General features: G+C 40.1%; 1 protein-coding gene across 1 annotated transcript in view; it reads right to left on the reverse strand.

Annotated features, from left to right (window-relative positions):
* Window positions 1–20,439, reverse strand: part of ELTD1 (EGF, latrophilin and seven transmembrane domain containing 1) — a 74,868-nt gene extending 54,429 nt beyond the window's left edge. The window contains exons 1-2 of the mRNA XM_010582559.1: window positions 20,418–20,439; window positions 18,765–18,914 (exon numbers count right to left, since the gene is read on the reverse strand). Coding sequence (XP_010580861.1) covers window positions 18,765–18,914; window positions 20,418–20,439 — 172 coding nt within the window. The remainder of the gene's footprint in view (window positions 1–18,764; window positions 18,915–20,417) is intronic.
* Window positions 20,440–20,876: the final 437 nt, after the last annotated feature.

Raw genomic sequence — 20,876 nt, forward strand, 5'->3', positions numbered from 1 at the left:
AATGATGGAAACTGTATGTTGGCTATGCCATACATGCAGGCTAAAATCCCCAGCAGGTCCAATGTTCCATGCTACAAGTTGTAATTTATATGCCTATAATTTATACTATACTATAATTTATACAACATTTATCAAAATGCCGGCTGGAAATGACTGGCTACTGACTGGGGTACTCTAATTCCTTGTTCTGTGGCTACTTATTTCTTTAGTCACAACTTGACAAAAGGATTTTGGCACCAAAAGCAGGACTTTGACAAATGCCTGTGTGTGCTCCTTGATATGCTCAGGACTGCCTCGACCCTGCCAGCAATAATCAGCCCAGTCTCTATTTTTTAGCGATCCCTCAATTCCACTGGGAACTCTTTGCCAGGGGGATGGGGTCCTATAAACATAATACACCTAACACACCTATGGGAACCTGTGCTATGCTCGGTGCAGCTGCAGTCACTTTTATTCAAACACAGGAAGAAGAAAAGGAGCAAGAGAAGGAGGTGGTGGTAATGTCCTCTTCATAAGCAGTATTTTAGCATGCAGGAGTTTAAAGGCAGTCCTAACCAAACCTGCTCTCCCCTGGCCCTGAAAAGCACCCTAACGACCCAGCTGCAGGCAGTACCTGCGCAGAACACACCCCATCCCTCCTGCTGAACTGCTCCAGTTGGCAAAAGCAATTCAATCACCCTGAGCCCATGAGCGCATCTCTCTAGCCGGGCAGGCAGTGTCTTCATGTGGGAGTCTTGATTTCAAGTTCCTGCCCTAGGGATGCCTAATGTATTTTATCCAAGAATCGTTTAAAGTAAAATAATCTGTCATATAAATGAATGGAAAAAGGCTCATTTTCAGAGCCACTGCCACTATGGATGGCCAATATAGATGAAAGTGCTTACATTTAGGCATTCTTGACTGAAAACAATGGCTTCTCTCTCTTTATGCTAAGTTTACCCATCTGTAAAGCAGACACATTACAGTTTACCTAACTCAGAGAAATGGGATAATACAACTTTGGCAAAAGAAAGGCTCCATCACATTGCTTTACTAGACATAAAAAGGTAATATGAATATATGATTTTAAATCAACATTAAGATAGTGTAGACTCTGGGACATTTCTGATATTGCTTTGGCTGGATAATGTAATTCATTTTCTAACAGGTCTCTCACCGTGCTTGATATTCCACAGAGCCAGCCTGTGTTACAAGATGTACATAGCTGATCTGCTGAGAAAAGAAATCATAAACAACACTTTATCCTGCATTATGTTATTCATGAAAGCGTTATTCCAATCGGTGCAATCTTGAAGTATGGGTTAGATCCTGGGATCATATAGTCATGCTGACATACCCCAAGTTAGTCTGCCTTAAACATTCTTTAATTCCAGAGGAGGAAGGTGGTGCGAAATTTTTAAGGCTGTCATATCTGGTTTAAAACTTCCTTATCATTTTTTTTTCCTTTTTTTTTTTCTTTCTTCTTGTGTTTTTGCATAGTTGTGTAAGGAAATATCTCATTACACTTTTACCCATACTTTCCTAAGAGAGCAGTCTGAGCAGGGTATTAACTGCACTGGCAGTTAGTTTCCAGGGTGGAAGTGACAGCATCTGCCTCTCTGATTGTCCCCAGCACAGGAAGTTTGGCTTTCGGGAGCTCTCAGAGCAGGCACACAACACGGCAAGAAACAGGAACCTCTTGAGCAAGTTTATGTTGGTTTTTTTCCAGGAGCTGGACTGAAATTTTTGTAATATGTACAAAGCGTCCACACATTCCTTACAAGTCAGCCATCACATATTTCCAGTAGCATTGTTTTCACAGGATAATCCTTAGTGATATACAAAATGAAACCTGTTATCTCTTTGATGAATGTGTTTTAAAGTCCAAGGATAAGCGTGGGTAAGTGACACAAAGAAGACAGTGAAGACTTGCAGAGCAGTGACAAGAGCTGGCAGAAAGGAAAACTAGTTTCTTTAGAAGTGGTTTCTCAGGGGTCACGTCCCAATATAATTTAACTGTATGAATCCACACTTGTGCAGTATATATAAATTAGTACTAAATCTTCATTAGACACCATCCCCAGAAATTATTTTGGAGAGGTGGATCCCAAGGTCATGCAGACATTGACCAGAAGATCTTGCTAGATCAGATGCTGAGAGCTGTCTCCCATGACAGTCCTGGATACTAAGCCACTGTTAAATGTCTGTCTTGTCACAGATTTATTCTGTATGTGCTTGAAACTGAGCATGTCACATATTTGGCAGGAAATGTAATCCCTCCACAAAGAGGATTTGATCCTTGGTGTGATCCTGCCGTTCTCAGGCAAGAATAGCTCTTGGTAAAGCCAGTGCGAGGTCTGTCCGTGTATTTCTGTTTTGAGTAAGGGACAAGACCTAAACATGGGGTCATGAGAGCAAAAGCTCCTGTCCCCAGTAATCTACATGGCCCAGATGGCACAAGAAGAGGTGGGCTACAGATACCAACTGCACAGTGCACAAATCTGATGCCCACATCTGAATTCATACAGAGCAACTGGATTATTTTTTAAATTGTTTTCCGAAGCCCCAAGTGGCATGTGATGCAAAAAGCAGCACAAGAATTACCATGAAAGAGAGCAAGGCATGGCTCCTAGTTTGAACAGCACCAGAAAAAAATCACTGAATGAGTGACAGCTTAGGGATCCTCCTCTAGAGCTGGCAGCTCTAGAATTCCCCCGTGAAATCGACTCCCAGTTTTGACACTCTCTTTGACTTCCTCTGCTCCTTTCTTCTGTTCAGACCATCATGGCAGTCCTCCTCCAGCTCCTAATGGCCATGCCATTCCTTTCTGTCCTTTCTCTCTGACTGTATCACCTAGATTATAGCCAGTCCTGTCTCTCTGCCGTTCCTTGTGCTCTGGTGGTACTCCTCAGGTGATGCCCCATTGCTGAAGGGTATATGTTTGGGATAAACTGCACCCTTCATCTTAAAACACTAGGTATGAATCTCAGCAATAGCTGGCTGAAAGTCTTCCAAGAAAAAGGGGAAGAGAGGGAGAGAGAACCTGCAGTTATCTTCTGGTATGATTGCTCTCGATCTCTTCTAAAATAATGGAATAAATATTATGAGTGTAAAGATAATCTGGAACAACATGGCAACCATGCCCAATAAATAGTCTGTATTTTCAAACAACAGATCATGCCAGACAAAGGTAATTGCTTCTTCACCATTTTCTGGGTTAGCGTACAGAAGGAACAGAGTGGCTGCAATATATCTGGGCTGTAATATAGCATTTGATACAGTGGCTCACAAAATCTTATTAGAAAAATAATTTATAATGTCTTGGATAAGAGTGCTGTCATGTGGATTGAAAACTGGCTGAAGGAATGTAAACAAAGGATAATGAGTCATGACAAACAGCACTGCACTGAGCTGTGAAGAGGTATCCAGTTGGGTTGCCACAGGAGTTGGTGTTAAGCCCAGTTTTATTTTACATATTTATTAATGCTCTGGAAAAAGAGATGAACAGCCTGAGAATTAAATTCACAGATGATACTAAATTACTAGATGTTGTTAACACCAATCAGGACAGAGATATTATACAGAGGGAAAGCAGAGGGGGTGGGAATGGGAAGAGTCAGAGACTGGATTTACCTATAGAAATATGTGAGGGAGGGTTTTATACCCCAACTGATAATAATGGGAACCCACTGACAGACCAGCCAAAAGCAGTTTACATCTGGTCTGTCAAAGGCTGGAGCGGAGAAATAACAACAATATCAGCTAGGAGATAATTATTAATTATCACATTTCCCCAAAAGATCCTAGGAAAGGCTTCACTCTCATTTTCTAGTCTCAATAAATTTCAGCATTTGGGATTTTCTAAGATTTTGTCTGGTTGCGGGCTATAGAGTAGCATATAGCAATGTAATACAAAGTCATCTGTCTTCACATCACTATATTATGTTGCTTTTCTTAGGAGAAATCAGTGGTAAAAATCTCGCCATTTTCTTTGTATACCTTGTTTACTTATACTATTAACATGAAGAGAACAGAAGTCGTAAAAACTGACACAGAGGTAATAAGCTCTTTCAGGAATTTAACTCTCCATGAGCAACTCACACCCCCCCCAGTTGAACCCGCTTAGAGGTGTAAAAGCAAAAATAAATTCTCTAGCTATCTGCAGCAGCTGCCTAATGGATACATTACAGAATGAAAGAAAGAAGATTTTTTTTCAAGCACTACACTCTACGTGCTATGGAAAAACCTGTGAAAGTATTCCATTGTCGTAATCTATTTCAGTGAAACTATATGCAGAGTGCTTAACTACAGCATATTTTTATTTATTTCTTATGCATTTATAAACCACATTTGTATGATGAATTGGATATGAATCTAAACTTTGTGAATTAAGATTTTGGACTTTTTATATAGTTTAAAGGAATTCAGATAGTTTCAATGCCTTTTAAATGTACATAGACAGTATGCTCTATATACGTGTGTGTATTTATAACGAATCTTTCCCTACTACTTTATAGCCCAAGGAGTAGAAAAATCAAAGTAGACTGTAGGTCTAACCAGACTCTTCAGTTCAAATAAAATTTTGCTTCTTAAGAAAGCATTATATTACTCAAAATGAAGCCAAGCAAAATAGATAGGAACATCTCACATAAAAATGCTTTTGAATAGTTGCAGCAAACAAAACATTCCACAAGACCTGTAACTGTTGAGAGCTGGCTTCGTATTATTTTTCTTTTTGAGTTTGCTTGACTTTGGTGGCTAGGGAAATGCAAGCTCAAGGTCAAATTATTTTCATGGCTCAATACAAAGTGAAATTACCCTTCCATGTGGATTCTTCAGTATATGTGAGTTTACAGTATAACTTTTCACATCAGGTTATTTACGCAAAACTTTCAACTCTTCAAAAAACCTTTTTTTTTTTTCTTATGTCTTTTATTTAGTGCAAGACAACAGAGTTCAAAAGGTACTCAGGATAACCACACTTCACTGTCACTCCCACAGAAAACCTTAACACACCAGCTAAAATAAAGCCACCCATTAAAGACTTCTTTATTCCCTACTTTCCTTCCTGGATGGTAAAAATTGATGTGGAAAACTGGAGAAAAATCAACCTGAGAGGGCATAAGTAATGCACATGGAGGTGCCTTCAGGTTGCTTCAATTTATGACAGAGGACAACTTCAGCAAAGGAGTGAGAACCATGTCTGGCTCCAAGTATAAATCCTGAATGCTTGAGGATCTGATTTCAGACCAGCATGGCACAGAGCAGAGTCCGTCAATGACTGCTGTAAGAGAAGAAATGATTCAGACTTTTGAAATACCTATCATTGCCAGTGGCCACTGTTTTTTCATCTAAGCATCCCCAAAGAGACTACTAAGGGAGCAAGGTTAAATATTTCTAGGAGGACTTTAGTTGTAGTAGTATCCAAGTAAATATAAAATTCGTTTTTGTACAATGCTATTACTTGCATGACATAAAACAATAGTGTGTGGATGCTTTATTTTTTAAGGGAATGTTACATCTCATAAAATTCTTAGGACTGGCAAGGGAAAAATTCCTGGGCTTGAACCTCCTTTGATGAAAACTGGTGTAGTTACTTTGAATTTAGAGAATGCCTTTCGAAGATGATAAAAAGTCATTTCAATGGGTTCTATTATATTATAATTTTCTCTTTTGTCTCAAGAATTGAACACATCTTTTCCGTGGAATATTTGAGAGACTTTTCCTTCCATGAAAATTTGTACAGAAGTTAAACCCAAATTTGCCTAGAAAAGTTATGTTGAGTTTGTTTCTGGCAGCAGTTGGGCAGCATCTTTATATCTGCACAGCATTGTGATTATCTCACAAATTCACAATACTTTAATTCTGAACCATACTATTTTCCATAGAGGCAATATCCTCAGCACTAGTCTGAATGCTCTGAATGTTAAGTGTCTGGCTCTGGCTGGATTCTCTACATTTTCTGTCCGTGAACACGTAGCACATGGCCCTTGATTACTACTTTTAAATTGATCTGTGTCTGCTATGAAAATATATTGCTTCATAAAAGTCTTTCAGAGTATCAGCTTCCAAATTAATGATTTTTCTCTCAAGCTCTGACTTTGAGAGCTTACAGTACAGAATCGCGCAGTCCAGCTACTTGAATCAAATTGAAATCCATCCATCTGCAATTCAGATCCAAATTCTTTCAGTGCTGTTGGCTCATCTCTAGCTAAAGAGCAGCTGTTGTCCTGTTAAAGTGACTGTAAATAATTCTAACTTCAAGCTTCAAGAGTGAAATTCACCCTGCTTCACTGGGGACCACTTAATCCCCAGGCCGTTCCTGGGTTTGGTCTTCAGCTGGTGGGAGCTGCACAACTCTGCTGTAATCGCCAGGGCTGTGCTGCTTTACACCAGACGAAAGTCTGGCCCTGGCAGAGTCAGCGCGGCGCTGCATCCTAGCTCTGCAGCCCACGGCGGGTACAGAGGGATGTGGGGTTGTTACACTGAGCCCGAAACCCCGAATCCTTACGCTAATTGCACAGGGCGCTCACGCCCGTACGGTCCAGGTGAGGAGGTCAAAAAGGCTAGGGTTTCTTTCTCGTGCTGTGACCGTCTCTCGTTTTTCATCCCCAGTGAGCCTGTTCCTGCGCTTTTTGGGGGGTTACAGGTGTTCTGTAACACAAACGGTACCACACCACAGAAAGACTTGTTTACAGCGGAGATTCAGTAAAGCGTCTAAAGGAAGAATTTTCCAATGAAAAGAGATGGGCCCTAACCAAGAAGGAAGGTGCTTGTTGTTAAAGCAACGACATCAGAATAGCAGATGAGTCATGATGTGATAGCACTATTTGAAAGGATGTTTTGAATGGAGCTGTCAGCAAGTATTTTAATAGCAAGTCTTCAATTTCTGCTTTATGGGGTTTTTAACCACCAAGAAGAAAACATAAGTAACAAGGAGGGATTTAGGAATTGTTTAGTGTTTGGCTGTTCAAAGAAAGAAAAAGAGCCCTCCGCATGCATTGCAGCTAATGAAAATTGCCATTATGGGTTTTTTTCCTCCATTTGCGGATGTTAAACACTGTAATAATGCAAAGTCCTTATGATTTTCTAAATCTTCTCAATAAGGAGGATATTATCTACTTATTTAATTACCAAATCTCCGACGGCAAGGAGTTGCTACCACCAGCAGCTCCAGCTCATTCACATAGTTCCCCTCCCTAATTAAAGGGTCTTTGCAGTTAAAAATAAAGTAATAAATCAATCAAAAGCCCAAACTGCCAACAGATGATAGGGAAAAAAAAGGCACTTCAGGGACAGATTTTCAATTGCTCAGCACCCACAACTGGGATTATTCTTTTGAAACAACTTAGTCCTGCTTTAGGCACCTAGGATAGAGCCAGACAGTTCAAAAGTGCTTAACATAGATTTCTTTGGAAAATCCACCCCTAGCTGTGGCTTTGTGTTCTAGAGCGGTTGTGGCTTGCAAGAGTCAATCGCAAGTCACCTCCCTGTCGGAGGAAAGTCATCAGCATCACCCCTTCTGCAGGAAACTATAATAAAATACATTACCATACTCACCTGTGCTCTCGCCATTGCTTACTGCAACAAGAACAGAGGCAACAGGTTATCAAGAGACTATTTTTACCACGCTGCCAGTGAAAGCAGCAAGAGCCCTGCACTTGGATTTTTGTTGCAGCACTCAAAACCAGACCTGCTATTGCAGCACAGACCCCTTACTAGTTTGAGTATCAAGCTTAAACTTGAATGCTGCTGTCTGCATGGCATTCCTTGAGGGTAATGTGCCATTGTCAGGTTAAAAGTTTTCTGACTGTTCATCAGTCTAAGGCCAAAACTTAAGTAATAATTCAAAAGCACTTTACAGCTAATAAAAGCTGCAATAGTTTTCTCTGAGAACAGAGAATACAGCCCAGAGGCCTTTTAGCACATCCCTCCCCTCCAACAAGAAGCATTTGGTGGTATTAGCATACTACCTGTTTATTCAAGAGGATGTACAAAAAGTTCAGTTAACAGTTCTTTTCTTTGCAGCCCACAGCTGTGTAAATATTATCGCAGGCTCTCCTTTGACATCCTTCTAAGCCTCAGCCCTCCTGTGCAAAAGGATACAAATGGAGCTCAACACTTCTGCAGCCCACCACTGTGTCCCGACACACCTAGGACTGAATATCTAGCTTCTCCTGTGAGAGCAGTGATGCTGTATGATGCACCCCTGAAGCGACCTCATTTTCTAAAGACGGCTTTACTAAAAATTTCCTAGATTTTAACCTTGGAGCTGAGTGTGATGAAAGCTTTGTGGAATCAAAATACCAAGATTTTCATGACAACCCTAAAAAAGCAGCCAAATTGCAGCTCTGCATCGTTTACAACTGCTCCCCCGTACAGTTTCTATTTTGGTTGGCCCAGACAAAAAGCTGTGTTAAGTTTTAGAAACTTCTCCCCATCTCTCCTTTCAAGTCAATACACTTTTGAAGGCTATTTGCTTCTCCCATTTTCTCTGTAGTAGTTAAGCAGATGAAATTCTTTCTTATGCACCAGATATCCCTGACACAATGGGACAGAAATATTGATATTTTTGTATTGCACAGTGGGTCATATTTATGAATTGATGCATGCTTTATCATAGCTCTAAATAATGAAATATTTTGGATAGGTACAAAGGGCCTGAACCTGTTCAACTGAGTGCCTCCAGCTTCCACTGATCTCCCTTCTGAACTTCTTACAGGCTGATTTTGAAAAGGCAGAGCTTCCTCAGGATCAATGCTACCTACCAAAATGATTTATTCAAGACAAGAAGTAAGGCAAGGACTCCACTGTACTTCCACCTACTCCATTCCCATCACCACAAAGAACTAACGCAAGGCTCAGAGCTCCTATTCAGGCCTGCAGAGCTTAGCTGAACTTCTCTTTCAGTTCTTGCCAACATCCTGAAGAGCTTCTCTGGCATTTCTTTAGGGCCTCTGATGTTACAGAGATCAGTGATGAAGACTTTCATGTGACGCAGAGATCACTGCTGCAATAACTCCCTGCCCCCCATGACACTCTGATGCAAGCTGTGAGCCAGGGCTGTGCTGCCCTCAGCCCATTTGAACTCTGGGGATACCCAAAAGCCATTACAGCATTAGGAGGGCAGTGAGGGTCACTGGCTTCTCTCCCAACGTGGGACTGAACATGAGAAGACAGGGCAACAGTCGTGGGAATGGACCTGCAGCTCCTCTGTGCAGATGGGGCGGGAGAGAAGCAGCCGTGTCCTGTAGGTGTAGGACGAATTCACGTTTTCTCTTAGTCTGCCTTTGGTAAGTTTCTGGGAATGAAAACTGCAATACCTCAGCCTAATTTCACATTCTTTAAAATTGAGATTCAGACGCTTTGCCACAAATAAATATTAAATATATAAACATGCGAGTCACCATCTATGCTTATGTTCTCCCTCACTGTAACTTATGTAGATTGCTGCCTATGTGCATAGCTTTCATTACAAATAAAACATAAAAGCCAATGCATATCCTGAAGAGCTATTTTTCTTTATTGCCACACCATTACATGAAGCCTACTAACATAAACAAAGATTGGACTCAGCTGTTTTTGAGCAAATAACCATTTATTGTCAAGGCTTTTCAGGAGCTTTCATTTTCCTTTTTGAAAAACATGATCCTGTGCCAACGTTACAAACGTGCAACATTAAGTAATAAGCAAAATAATGGGACACCCTGCCACACTAGTTTATAGACAACTTTAGACTGTCACAGTTGTACAAGTCTAAGCTAAGACAGAAACCCGGTTAAATAAAGCAGACATATTAAATCAAAAAGAGACCAGCAGAGTCCCTTGGGGCATAGCTGCTGTTCCTAAACACTACAACCGGCCTTTTGAGCGGGCGGATGCACAGGAATAACAGTCCAAGGGCAGAGCAGCCCATGTGCTTCTCTCTCCTCCCCGCCAGTGAACAGCATGCGGAAAAGCACAACCAGAGAGCCTCTTCCCTGTAACATCTCCTGGCACAGCGGCAAAGAGCGCAGGACAGAGCTGTCTCAGCCCTAAATGAGCAGCCACGCTTGCGGTGGGCAGATAGATGAAAGGAGAATCCCCCGCGCCTCTGCCCTGCAGACCTGCCTGCTCACTCTGTCCGCTGCACGGCAGCAGGTGAAGCTCCGGCCCCTGGTGCTCACTGAACGTTAATTCCACCAGAAGTCTCCATTTTGAAGTTATCGCGAATCTCTTAAACTTAGCCCGAAGTAATCGCACAACCACCTATCCATTAGACAATGAACAGAGATTATTCAGCTTCCTTGTACCACAGCAAAACAGCAGCTTCCTTCCTGCCAGTGATTGTGGTTGTGATTAACTGCGCAGTTCAAGGTGAAAAAAGAATGCGGTTCCAGGCGTATATGGCTTCCTTTAACCTCAGCAAAACACAGTGCCAGATATTTCAATTAGTGTGTACCAAGGTCACAAAATCAATTTCTTATCGCCGAAAAACACACATACTGTAAATTTCATTTTCAAGCCATAATCTCTAAATTAAATCTGTGTACCTAAAAAATATACAGTGCAAAATTGCAGTCCTTCAGCCCCCTCCTCCTCCTTCTGCAGCTCAGCAGCATTTTCACAAACATCACCTGGCTTTGTGCTCTATATTTAGAGCACAATGTTTGGTTAGATTCTAATCTTCTTGGAGAACGTCATTATCTCTTTCTTTGGCAAATAGAGGCCCAAAGTGTCAATTACCTTCTTAAAGTCTTTCATACACACAGGGCTGAGCGGGGTTTGATATTCTGTCTGCCAACAGCTCAGTTGGCAATTTTTCACAGTCATACACAGAAAAATTGTGCACCAGCATATCATCCTAGATAAATTACACATTTCAAATGAGGTTACAGACAACTTCACCACTCCTGGGCAGTTTATTCTAGAAGAGGAAAACAAACAAAAAAAAGCAAAAACAATCCTAAAGAGAACACTTTTCTACTATTCAACTCTATGGCTTATTGAACAGAGACAAAAGTAAAATGAGTGTGTCACATTGGTGGGATATTATATGTAAATCAATGTAGCGGTGCAGAAATGACATCATGGTCTCTTATGTGTGTAATGCCTTATGATACTTTCCTTGTTATGTGGGTAACACTAACTTCATAGCCCCAAGGGCAGCTGCAGAATCTGATGGCGGGCTCTAGCGTGTGCAAACCTAGGTACAGAAGATGTCTCAAGGAAATGGAATTTATGGAAGCAATTTCTTTCCAATAAATCCCAGTCTTTCCTTAGCAAAAGCTAATTTCAACTATACAACCACAGAATGAGTAAAACTGACAATTTTGAGATTGCTTTGCATTTTTTTCATGGAAAAGGTTACTTTTTATTCACATACCTATTTTACATAGGTCCCTGTGTACACAATTGTGTACATTTATATACATGTATGAGTATAACTGTTCTCGAAATCTCTTCCACCCTTTTACTTTAAACCAGCAAGTGAGAAGAATGCATTGTTACTGATGGACCTTTTGGGACCGCTTCAGATGCTAGAGATACAGGAAGTGAATCGTATCTCTAGTAAACATAAAATGAGCAGACTCTGAAATAATAAGTTTAAAGCTACTTAAACGAATTTTCCCACATCCTCTAAACATGTAACATGTTGATTGATTCTTAGTACCATAAAGCAGGATGAAAAGAGTATTTTCTCAAGAAAGGAAATTAGCATTACTTGGCAAGGGTTAAAACACATTTTGTTAAACATATAAGAAACCATCCATGTGCAGCTGATCAGCTTGAACATTTGGGTACATTTCTGAGAGAGACAAATAACTCTTTTCTACCACATCATCTACACACATTTTTAAAACTCTTTTTAGATGCAAACAGGACTAACTTAAAAAAGAGACTGGATACAATTAAAGATGTAACAAGAGGAAGTTTTGTTTCTTCCTGGCCCACTCAAAAAATGCATTACTGTATTTTAGTCATGCTCAAAGTAACATTTCAAGAAAATGTAAACAAAAACCATGGAAAAAAAGATAGAGCTGCTTTTTTTTTGGGGGGGGGGGGGGGGGCTCAAATCTGTGAATGTAATGAGTCTATCATGGGCTTGGTCCAAGGCTTATCAAAGGCAGGGTCAATCCTACAAATGGTTATAGCGGGCTGTATCTCTGGCCCAGGCAAACTGTGTTTTCTGGCAGTAGGAAGGAGAGCTAAACCTCTGAAGATTTCTCTCTGTCTCATACAAGTGAGAAACTGGGAGGGATTTTTTCATATGAGTGAGAAAACTGGATTTGGCACTTTGAATGCATAAAACGTCAAAATTTTATGGACTCAGCCATTCACAGAGGTAAGACAATTGGAGTAAGACAGCCTCCACTGTGTCTTATTCAGCAGGATCGTATTGTTACTTCAAACATCCTGCACTGCTTTCCATCTGACTAATGTTCTCATACATCACCAGGCACTGTTATAACACACTCTCCCCTTTCAAGTTCCCCATCTACTCTTAAGGCTTCAACTAAAATACACTTCCAATAGTAGCTAGTTACAATAAGCAATTTCAGTTATAAAAAGTAAAGTCAACTCTACAAAACCTGTTTCGACTAACAATGTTAGCCAAGGGTATGGCTATTTCCAGGAACATAAACATATCTCCGTCTTTTGCAACTGGAAGGCAACCATGCAACAGCTGGTTAGTCCCCAGTAGTCTACACACATCATAGACATCAAACCCTTCCCAAATTCACAGAAAAGTGTAACATCTTGCACATGAAAAAGCAAAAGCTGTACATAAAGCTGTCGGTCCCCAAATGGCCAGGAACCTGCTATGTTAACCTGTACCTTAACACCCACGCTTTCCCAGGCAAGGGGACTGTCATGCACCAGAATATCAAATCCTCCTGGCTAATTTGTCCAGGCTTTTCAATTCCATGACCTGTCTACAGGTTTGATCTTGGAGTGGCATCAAGATACCTCAGCTGGGTAACACCGCACAGCTCAGGGGTCGATTTCTGCACTTCAAGAAAAGGTGAAAAACATTCAGCTATATTATGACTGATGAAGACATGGAAGGGAAGAAAACTTTCTGTCCCCTGGAGAGGAACCCTGAGGGCATGGGCTTAATTAAATATAATACCCACATATGCAACAAACAGGATGGTGCCTCCTAACCCTTCTTAGGATCACCAAAAAGCCAGACACGTAAACTTGGAGTAGGAATTCTGTATTCAAAGATGACTTCTGCCCTTTCACACAGCCCACACTCTGGTTTTACCATGCTCCACCCTGAAACCATGTAAAAGATCCAGCAGAATTTCAAGGCAAAGCGGCAGAGAGTAGGAGACACAGGAGGAGGGGGGGAAAGGAAAAAGGGTAAGGAAGAGTGAGAGATGAGCCCAGAGGCTATAGGAAGCATGTCAAAAGGGCTCAGAATCAGTGGTCTGCTTTGGCCTCCTGTGTAGCATATCCCAAGTTTTCCAAGCTGTCACCCACTGTGTTGAGCCCTGTTATTTGTGTTTGGCTAAGGCATATCTTTCTCCTGCTGTGCTATGCTAGAGCAGCTGCAATTTGCCTTTTTATAGCTTGTGGTAACTGATAGCAGTGAAATGAATTTAGGAAGTGTGTGGATTGGATCTTCCGTATCAGTGATTTCAGACTATTTGGTAAACACAGAAGTGACATCCAGTGATGTATGCCTGCTGGTAAGGAAAAAAAAAAAAAAAAAAAATCTCCTCTGGTGAATCAGCAATTTGGATTAGATCATTTTCTATTGAAGGACACTTCTGGATAGAATGAAATTATTATGCATAGTGGTTTTACAGGGTCATGTTAATTTGAAAAGTAAAATTTCCCTCAAAACTATACACCAGTTGGGTGCTGCAGAACAGCAATGGTGACACCAGTGAATCAAAACAAATTCAGTGACTGCAGTAAAAGTTGATGATGGGACACAGTGACATCACTTTAGAGCAAGGAGCTGATGTCTCACAGGAAAGGTCCTTTTTACAGCTGGCAAAAGCCAGAGGGTTGGTTGTATGACCCTCAGTAAAACAAGAAAATATGTTTATGTTCAGATATTGAGTAGGCTTTGAATTTGATTCAACTGAGTTTACACAAATTACCTTGTGTTCTAACAGGGATTCTGTATTTTGATATAAAATACCACTTTGCACTGATGTATTTTTTGCCTCTGGAAAATGATAAATCCTCCTACACTGCACTTCAGAAAAAGTCAGTGCCTTACTTCAGTACAAAGTTTGCCTGATAGCCTAAGTCCCTGCTCACTATTTCTGGAAGAGCTGTAACTATTTTACAAGTAAGACTGATTAATTTTGCAGTATAATTTGCAAGTGACATTTACAAGGGAATATTGTGAGGGGATATCTGGGAGGGATATTGTGTTCAGGCTTTTCCTGCTTGCCTCCCTACCCTCCTGGAACAAACAGCACTGCTTCATTTTCCTTCCGTATTTTACAAAGTTAAAGTAAACACTGTGATCACACTGTTTACTTTAATTTCCTGCAGTGTGCCAGCAAAGCAGCAAATTGGCAGTCAGCAATCAAGAAGCAGCCAGTATTGAAACAGCAGAGCTGCTTAGGAAAGCATCAATGATGCCAACTCATTTTTCCCTGTTTTAAAAATAAAATATTGGCTTCTATGAAGTTTTACTTCCACCACAGTCTTCTCTAAAGGATCTGAAATTTTCTTTGTTTCTTTTAATTTTCTTTTGGAAGAAAGCTGAGATTATGAGCAACATCTAATTTATATGGCTGACTCTTTTTATATAAAGAAATAGATTTACAAAGGTGGCAAATATACACTATTTATCTGTAAAAATTCCATGGCATTTTTGCACAAGAGGAAGTTCACTTGACTATAAATCAGTCTTATCTGGATATATTTTTATTTTTATGCCAAGAGCTCTAGCTGTGCTACTTCAATTAGGTATATGATAATGTGAAGCTAAAGCCTCATGCATTACATTCAGAATACACATCTGCCCAAGAACAGAGTCCTACAAGGCAAATAGTTATATTTTCAGAGGCTGTTCTCTCTCATCTAATACTACATAAAGCAAGGAATATAAATACAAAAGAAGAAGTAAGAAGAATGGGATAGTATTTTGTACCTCAGAGGTGTAAAGCTTGACAAGGTGACTCATTTATGGCTTTCTGGAAGATACTGTACAGAAGGAATTTATTGCTATGTAAGTTATAATTCCAATATATAAAGAGGCCAGATCCCACAATCACTTATTCTCCTGACTGTGTGCATTCCTGCACATATTCTTACTGAAGACAATGAGATTATGAAGAGGATTAGTTTTTTGTTAGACTGGCCAAAGTATGCCTTTGGAAAGTCCAAAACATGACCTAATTTAAAGTGGTTGAAATCTTGTGGGAAAGATTGTAAGAGGATAATTATTTTAAAAGCCATGACTTTGACACCAGGAAATTAAATTCATATCTATATGTCTTTATCTATACACAGCAAATCCAATAATCTTGAGCTCTCTGAAGTCACTTAGCCAGCTGGCAAAGGGAGGAAAGTAAAAACTAACAAACCCCATTCCTAAGGTATGCTGACATCAGTGATTCATGATTCATCAATAATGGTGCTAGGAAATAAATGTAACAGGGCATTATTGCCTTTTGCAGCACAGTAAACTCAAGGGAAAATGTCTAAGTGTATCACATTGAAAAGACAGAGCTAGCAAAGAAATAACTTTTACAAGTATTTAAGAGGTGTTACAAGCAAGTGAAAGTAGAGAAACAAATGTAAACGTTTTAAAAACAAAGAGAATGTACCTATAAATAAAAGGGGACAGTTTTCCCGCTATACAAGCTTAAAAGGACTAACCTGAAAACTGGCATTTTTTGTTGTTCAACATTTTTATAAGGAGAAAGAATTTGAATTGCTTGTTCCAGAATAAACCCTCAAAACAACAACTGTTCTGGTTTAATAGTCTACCAGGATAAGCACAATGAAGAAGTTGGTTCTACGCTATGTGAAATTACTAACGTTGTTGACAGTAATTACGACTCTCACAACCTGGATAAATAACTAAAAGAGCAAATATGTAAACACAACGTACAATATATACTTTTTAGAAAATGCCTGTATTAGCACATAATTGATGATCTCCTTTGAAGGTGACTGGACTATCATTGTAAAAGCTTGATTATTCACTGAAGAAAAATGGGTAGCTATCTCCAGAACAGCAGATATACCTGCCGCTTTCACCACACAGAAGAGCAAGATCTAATACATCATTAAACAACTGAGGTTTTGCTTTACATTTTGGTAGCTTTAAACTATTTATGATGGGGTTTAGCCTATATTTCTAATCCTTTTTAAAGCCTACCCAATTAAAATTCAGGTTACTTGTTTATGCTATTAGAGGACTACTACACAATATTAATAATGCACCCTGTAACATGCTGCCCTAGAGAAACGTTGTCTCTCTTTCAGGCGCGACAGCCACATAGTTCTGATACAAGCTTTGCTGCTTAGCTGGAGGGTGAGTGACTTTGGTGGTTGTTGAGGTATTTTACCAGAGAAAACATTGGTCTCCTCACATGAGGCTTGCTTCAAACTGTTGCCACTTAACTCCAAAGCACCACAAATACATCTAGTAGCTGGTTTGTTTGGACTGACATTGGAAATTTTATTTTAAAGATTGAGTTTCCAAACACTTAGTATAATTCTTAATAAACAATTAATTGATTCACAAGATTTGTGAATGCATATTTCACTGTATTGAGTGTTCTTTAAATGATCAATAAATGTTTTTATGACTTTAGAATTTAGATTTCCCTAAGAAAATACAGACAAAAGAGAAAGTAAGAAAAAGATACTGTATGAGAAAAAAGAACATGGAAGGTAAGAAAAATCCATCCTCAAACAAATGGATTTAATGACGCCATAATGGATACATATATAATGGATGGATTTAAGAACATCAGTAATGTCAGTGAAGAACAACAGGTATCTTTACCAAAAATTTAATTGATGATTCATAATCATAACTTTCTAGAAAAGTACAGACAATATAGTGGATACCTGATCATGGTAGATAAGTAAGCAGTGGTTTCATTTGTTCCTGGTAGTATTGCTAAAAATTGACTTGGTTTTCATCTTTCTCTGCATTATTCACAAGCATAGGCCCTTGACTCTGCAAACGTAATGTGCACTTAACTTTCAAATCAACCAGCTTACTCATGGTAGTAAAATTGAATTAGTGAAAATACAATACTAGTGCGGTGAAGGTCATTTCTTCTTATTTTCTTTTGACCAGCTCAATAGACAAATAACGATTGACCTATATTTAGGGCAAGGTTAGCATTAAATTCAAGAAATATGTTTAGTGACTACATGACACACGATGCAAAGAAGAGGCTGAGAGAACAGTGTTTGTTCAGGCTTAAGAAGAGAAGGCAAAGGGGAAATCACACTGTTGTCTACAGCTACCTAATGGGGGTCACGGGGGTTTAGAAAGGAGATGAAACTAAACTATTGTTAGAAATGTACAGTGGTAAGTGCACATGAGAGGCAAAAGTTACAAGCTGCAACAAGAGAAACCTCAACTAGATATCAGAAAAAAGTTTTCAAAATTATGGTAGTCAGACACTGGAACAGGGGCCTAGAAAGGTGTGCAGTCTTCATCCTTGGAGATACTCAAAACTTGGCTGGACAAGGCCCTGAGCAACCTTGTCTAAGTAGGACCTTCTCCGAGTGGGGAGCTGGACCAGATGATGTCCAGAGGTCTCTTCCGAACTAAATTATTCTATGATTTTTGTGATTCCTTATTGTTTATTATTTTAGACAGCTATATTTCTCTCTAAGCATTCTCAGCTTATAAAAGGGTAGGCAGCTTCCTTAGAAAAAAGGTCTTCGCATTCTAAATTTTCCTAAAACAAGCACACTTCCAAGTACACCATGGCAAATGAGCTATAAATATCCAAACTAAAGGTGGGCCGCTTACCTGTGCTCATACCAAACTGAAGTGCCTCTGTTACTTCTAAATTTCCCGAGTTGCATGAAACACAAAAACTGACCAAGCAGATGGTTAATATTCATCACTACTTCTCAGGACACCGACAAACTGACAAGATTCATATGAATTTCAGCCTGCCTGCAGCTGGGCATCATTTTATCTAATGGTGGAAATAAGTACTAGAGCTATTCATAGTGGAGGACAAGTCAAAAATGAAGGCAAGGAAAATATCCTTTTCTTTGGATGGAAGATAAAGGTATCCAGGGGCAGACCCCTCTGTAGAATTTCTGGCATATTTCCCTTGCAAGCAGCTGTAGCGGAAAAATTAACATTGGCCTCACACATGGGCACGTCTCTGTGGAGTAGCCCTCCTCCTCAGTCTTCTAGAGTAGCCCAGGAGCTGTATTATTTGATCATGATCAGCTGCTGGGAAGAGCAGCCTAGCACTACATGTGTGTGGATGAGATGTGAGGGCTGTAAAGCAGCAGTCATGCCAACTCCAAGCTTCGGAAGTCCTGAGTCACAAGGGAAGTTGCTGATGGTAAATCAGAGAAGATACATCAGCATCTCTCATGGAAAAGGAAAGCTGGAAAACAGGTCATACTCATCCGAGATGCACGGTATGCTATATTAAAATACTAGGCTGAGAGTAAGTTGTAGAATTTCTCAGAAACTGCTGAAGTTTTTGGCTTTGAGAACACATTAGTGTAAGGTGTTGTGACACAAAGTTTAATCCCTGAGTTAATGGGCTCTTGAGTAAGTTTTTCAAGCAAGCACATAACAGAAATGCATACAGGTAAAATCTGTTTACCGTAACAGAATCTTATGCCATCTCCTGTGTATCCTTGGGAGCAATAGCAGCCTGTTGTCCCACCCCGAACTTCACATCTGGCGTCTTTGTGGCATGTTATGTTGCAGCTTGCAGAAGTGCAGCCATAGTCCAGCAGACTGGAAATCAGAACTGGAACAAAGGAAAATCAGACTTGTTTCTTTATCCGAAAACTTCATTCCAAACTCTAAAACCAGATTAGGCAAAAGGTATCCACAAAATTGCTGTATTCCAGTGAACTAAACAGCATCACAGTCTCAGCTATATCGCACGATGGGGCAAGGACCACCAACTACAGGGATTTCTTTGGTAAACCCAGGGGCCAGAAACAGGACACACTGTAGATTAAGAACTTGTATGTGTGCTCAACCGGTATAAAATTGGTAAACAACATAGAAGTTACTCAGTGATCTGGGGAAAACATTTGAAAGGCTTTCAAAGCTCTCTAGTACTTTCCAGTAAGGCACAGACTGGAATTTCCACTCTGAATTATGTATTGAGAGTAATCCAAACTGCCCTACACCTATCAAGTGAAAAATACCAAAGAGGATTCCCCTGATCAGAGTTTTTATTTTTATAAGCACTTCCATACTTGCATAGCTAACACATGTGCATAGTATGAGAGATGAAAATTACATGTCACAGTATTTACAGCACTATGACATTAGGGTTTAAAAACTTATCCAAATTATTTAAAGTTAATCTCTTAAAATACTGCTTCCATGTTAGGAAAGTATTGTCTTTTTTCCATCCACTGGATGATTCCTAAATGGTCTAACTGCTTTCCCATTATATGAATGCATATGGTTTTTAACACAAAGAAAAAAGGAATCTCTCCCTTTGAGAAAACTAACAACTCATTGAATAATTATACACACCCTGTAATAGGTTAGAAATGAGGCAGTTAACTTGGAAGGGACAGTAAGTTTTCTACTTTGTACTCTATAAATTGTTAGCAGGACATAACAAAAGTCACAGAACACAAAGACCGTTTTGTATGCTCTCTTCCCCTGGAGTTCTGCTTTTCCCTACCCAAATATTATTCTGGATATTTGCTAGCCTAGTGTTACAATTACAGGTTACATTGTTTCAGGAAATCTCACTGAGGCGTTGTTTTCTTGGACAAATTAAAATTTCATGAAAAATTCAAAAGACTAAAAATTACACACAATTTTTCCACAATTATATATAATCTAAATCAATTTAGGTATCACCAAGTTTAATCTTTTCCCTCTGTTTTTGAGAGAGGAGACCATCTTCCAGAGATTAAAACAGAAACCTGTGGGATTCTGTTGTCATTTTACTGTTCATAACATGTGAAATCTAAAAATCTCCCAAGCAGATGGAGAGAAAAAAAACCCCCAATACCAAACCCATGGAAATCCACAATATTCCTGTTTTTTACAGAACAAAACCCACAGTGATATAAAGACTAGCATTTTTGGGATTTGTTTTTGGGATGAAATTAACCATGCAATTACCAAATCTGGTAGCAGCACTGATCAAAGCTACGGGGACTTTCAGTCCCGTGAACCCAGCAGCTCTCCACCATCTCCAACCCACTCATTTCTCCTTGCCAGACCCTGCTCCCTTCCCACCTGCCACTCGCTCCCCAGGGAAGGAGATTTCACTTACCTAGGAATGGAAGCAGTTTCATTGGTGATGCTGTTGCTGTGTGGTGCCTGGTGCAGATCCCCTGTGTCACAGAAAAAACCTCCCTGCCTTAAAATGTATGACCATGTGCAAAATACGCACACATGCCTATCAGGAAAGCAACGTCCTGGTGCAGGCACAGCCCTGACACTGCCCTTTGTCCCAAGCTTCACGTTTCCAAAAGCTCTTGAGACTCGCAGGCAGGGCGGGAAGGGTCAGGAGGGGCTCAGGACCTGGTCTTCTGGCAAGTAGGCAATCAATGAGAAGGGAATAAATGAGAAAGTAAAAGAGAAGTAGGAGCCTGGGTTTTGCAGGGGCTATCAGAGAAGATTCGGGGGTGAGTGGGTTAGAGAAGGATGCGTTAAAGGAGCTGCTTGGGAGAGTGCCTGGGACAAGGGGAGATGAAGATGGAAGGGGTGAGCTGCAGCCTGCTGGCAGGAG

Source organism: Haliaeetus leucocephalus, unplaced genomic scaffold, assembly GCF_000737465.1.
Source record: "Haliaeetus leucocephalus isolate CR32 unplaced genomic scaffold, Haliaeetus_leucocephalus-4.0 Scaffold848, whole genome shotgun sequence".
NCBI lineage: Eukaryota > Metazoa > Chordata > Aves > Accipitriformes > Accipitridae > Haliaeetus > Haliaeetus leucocephalus.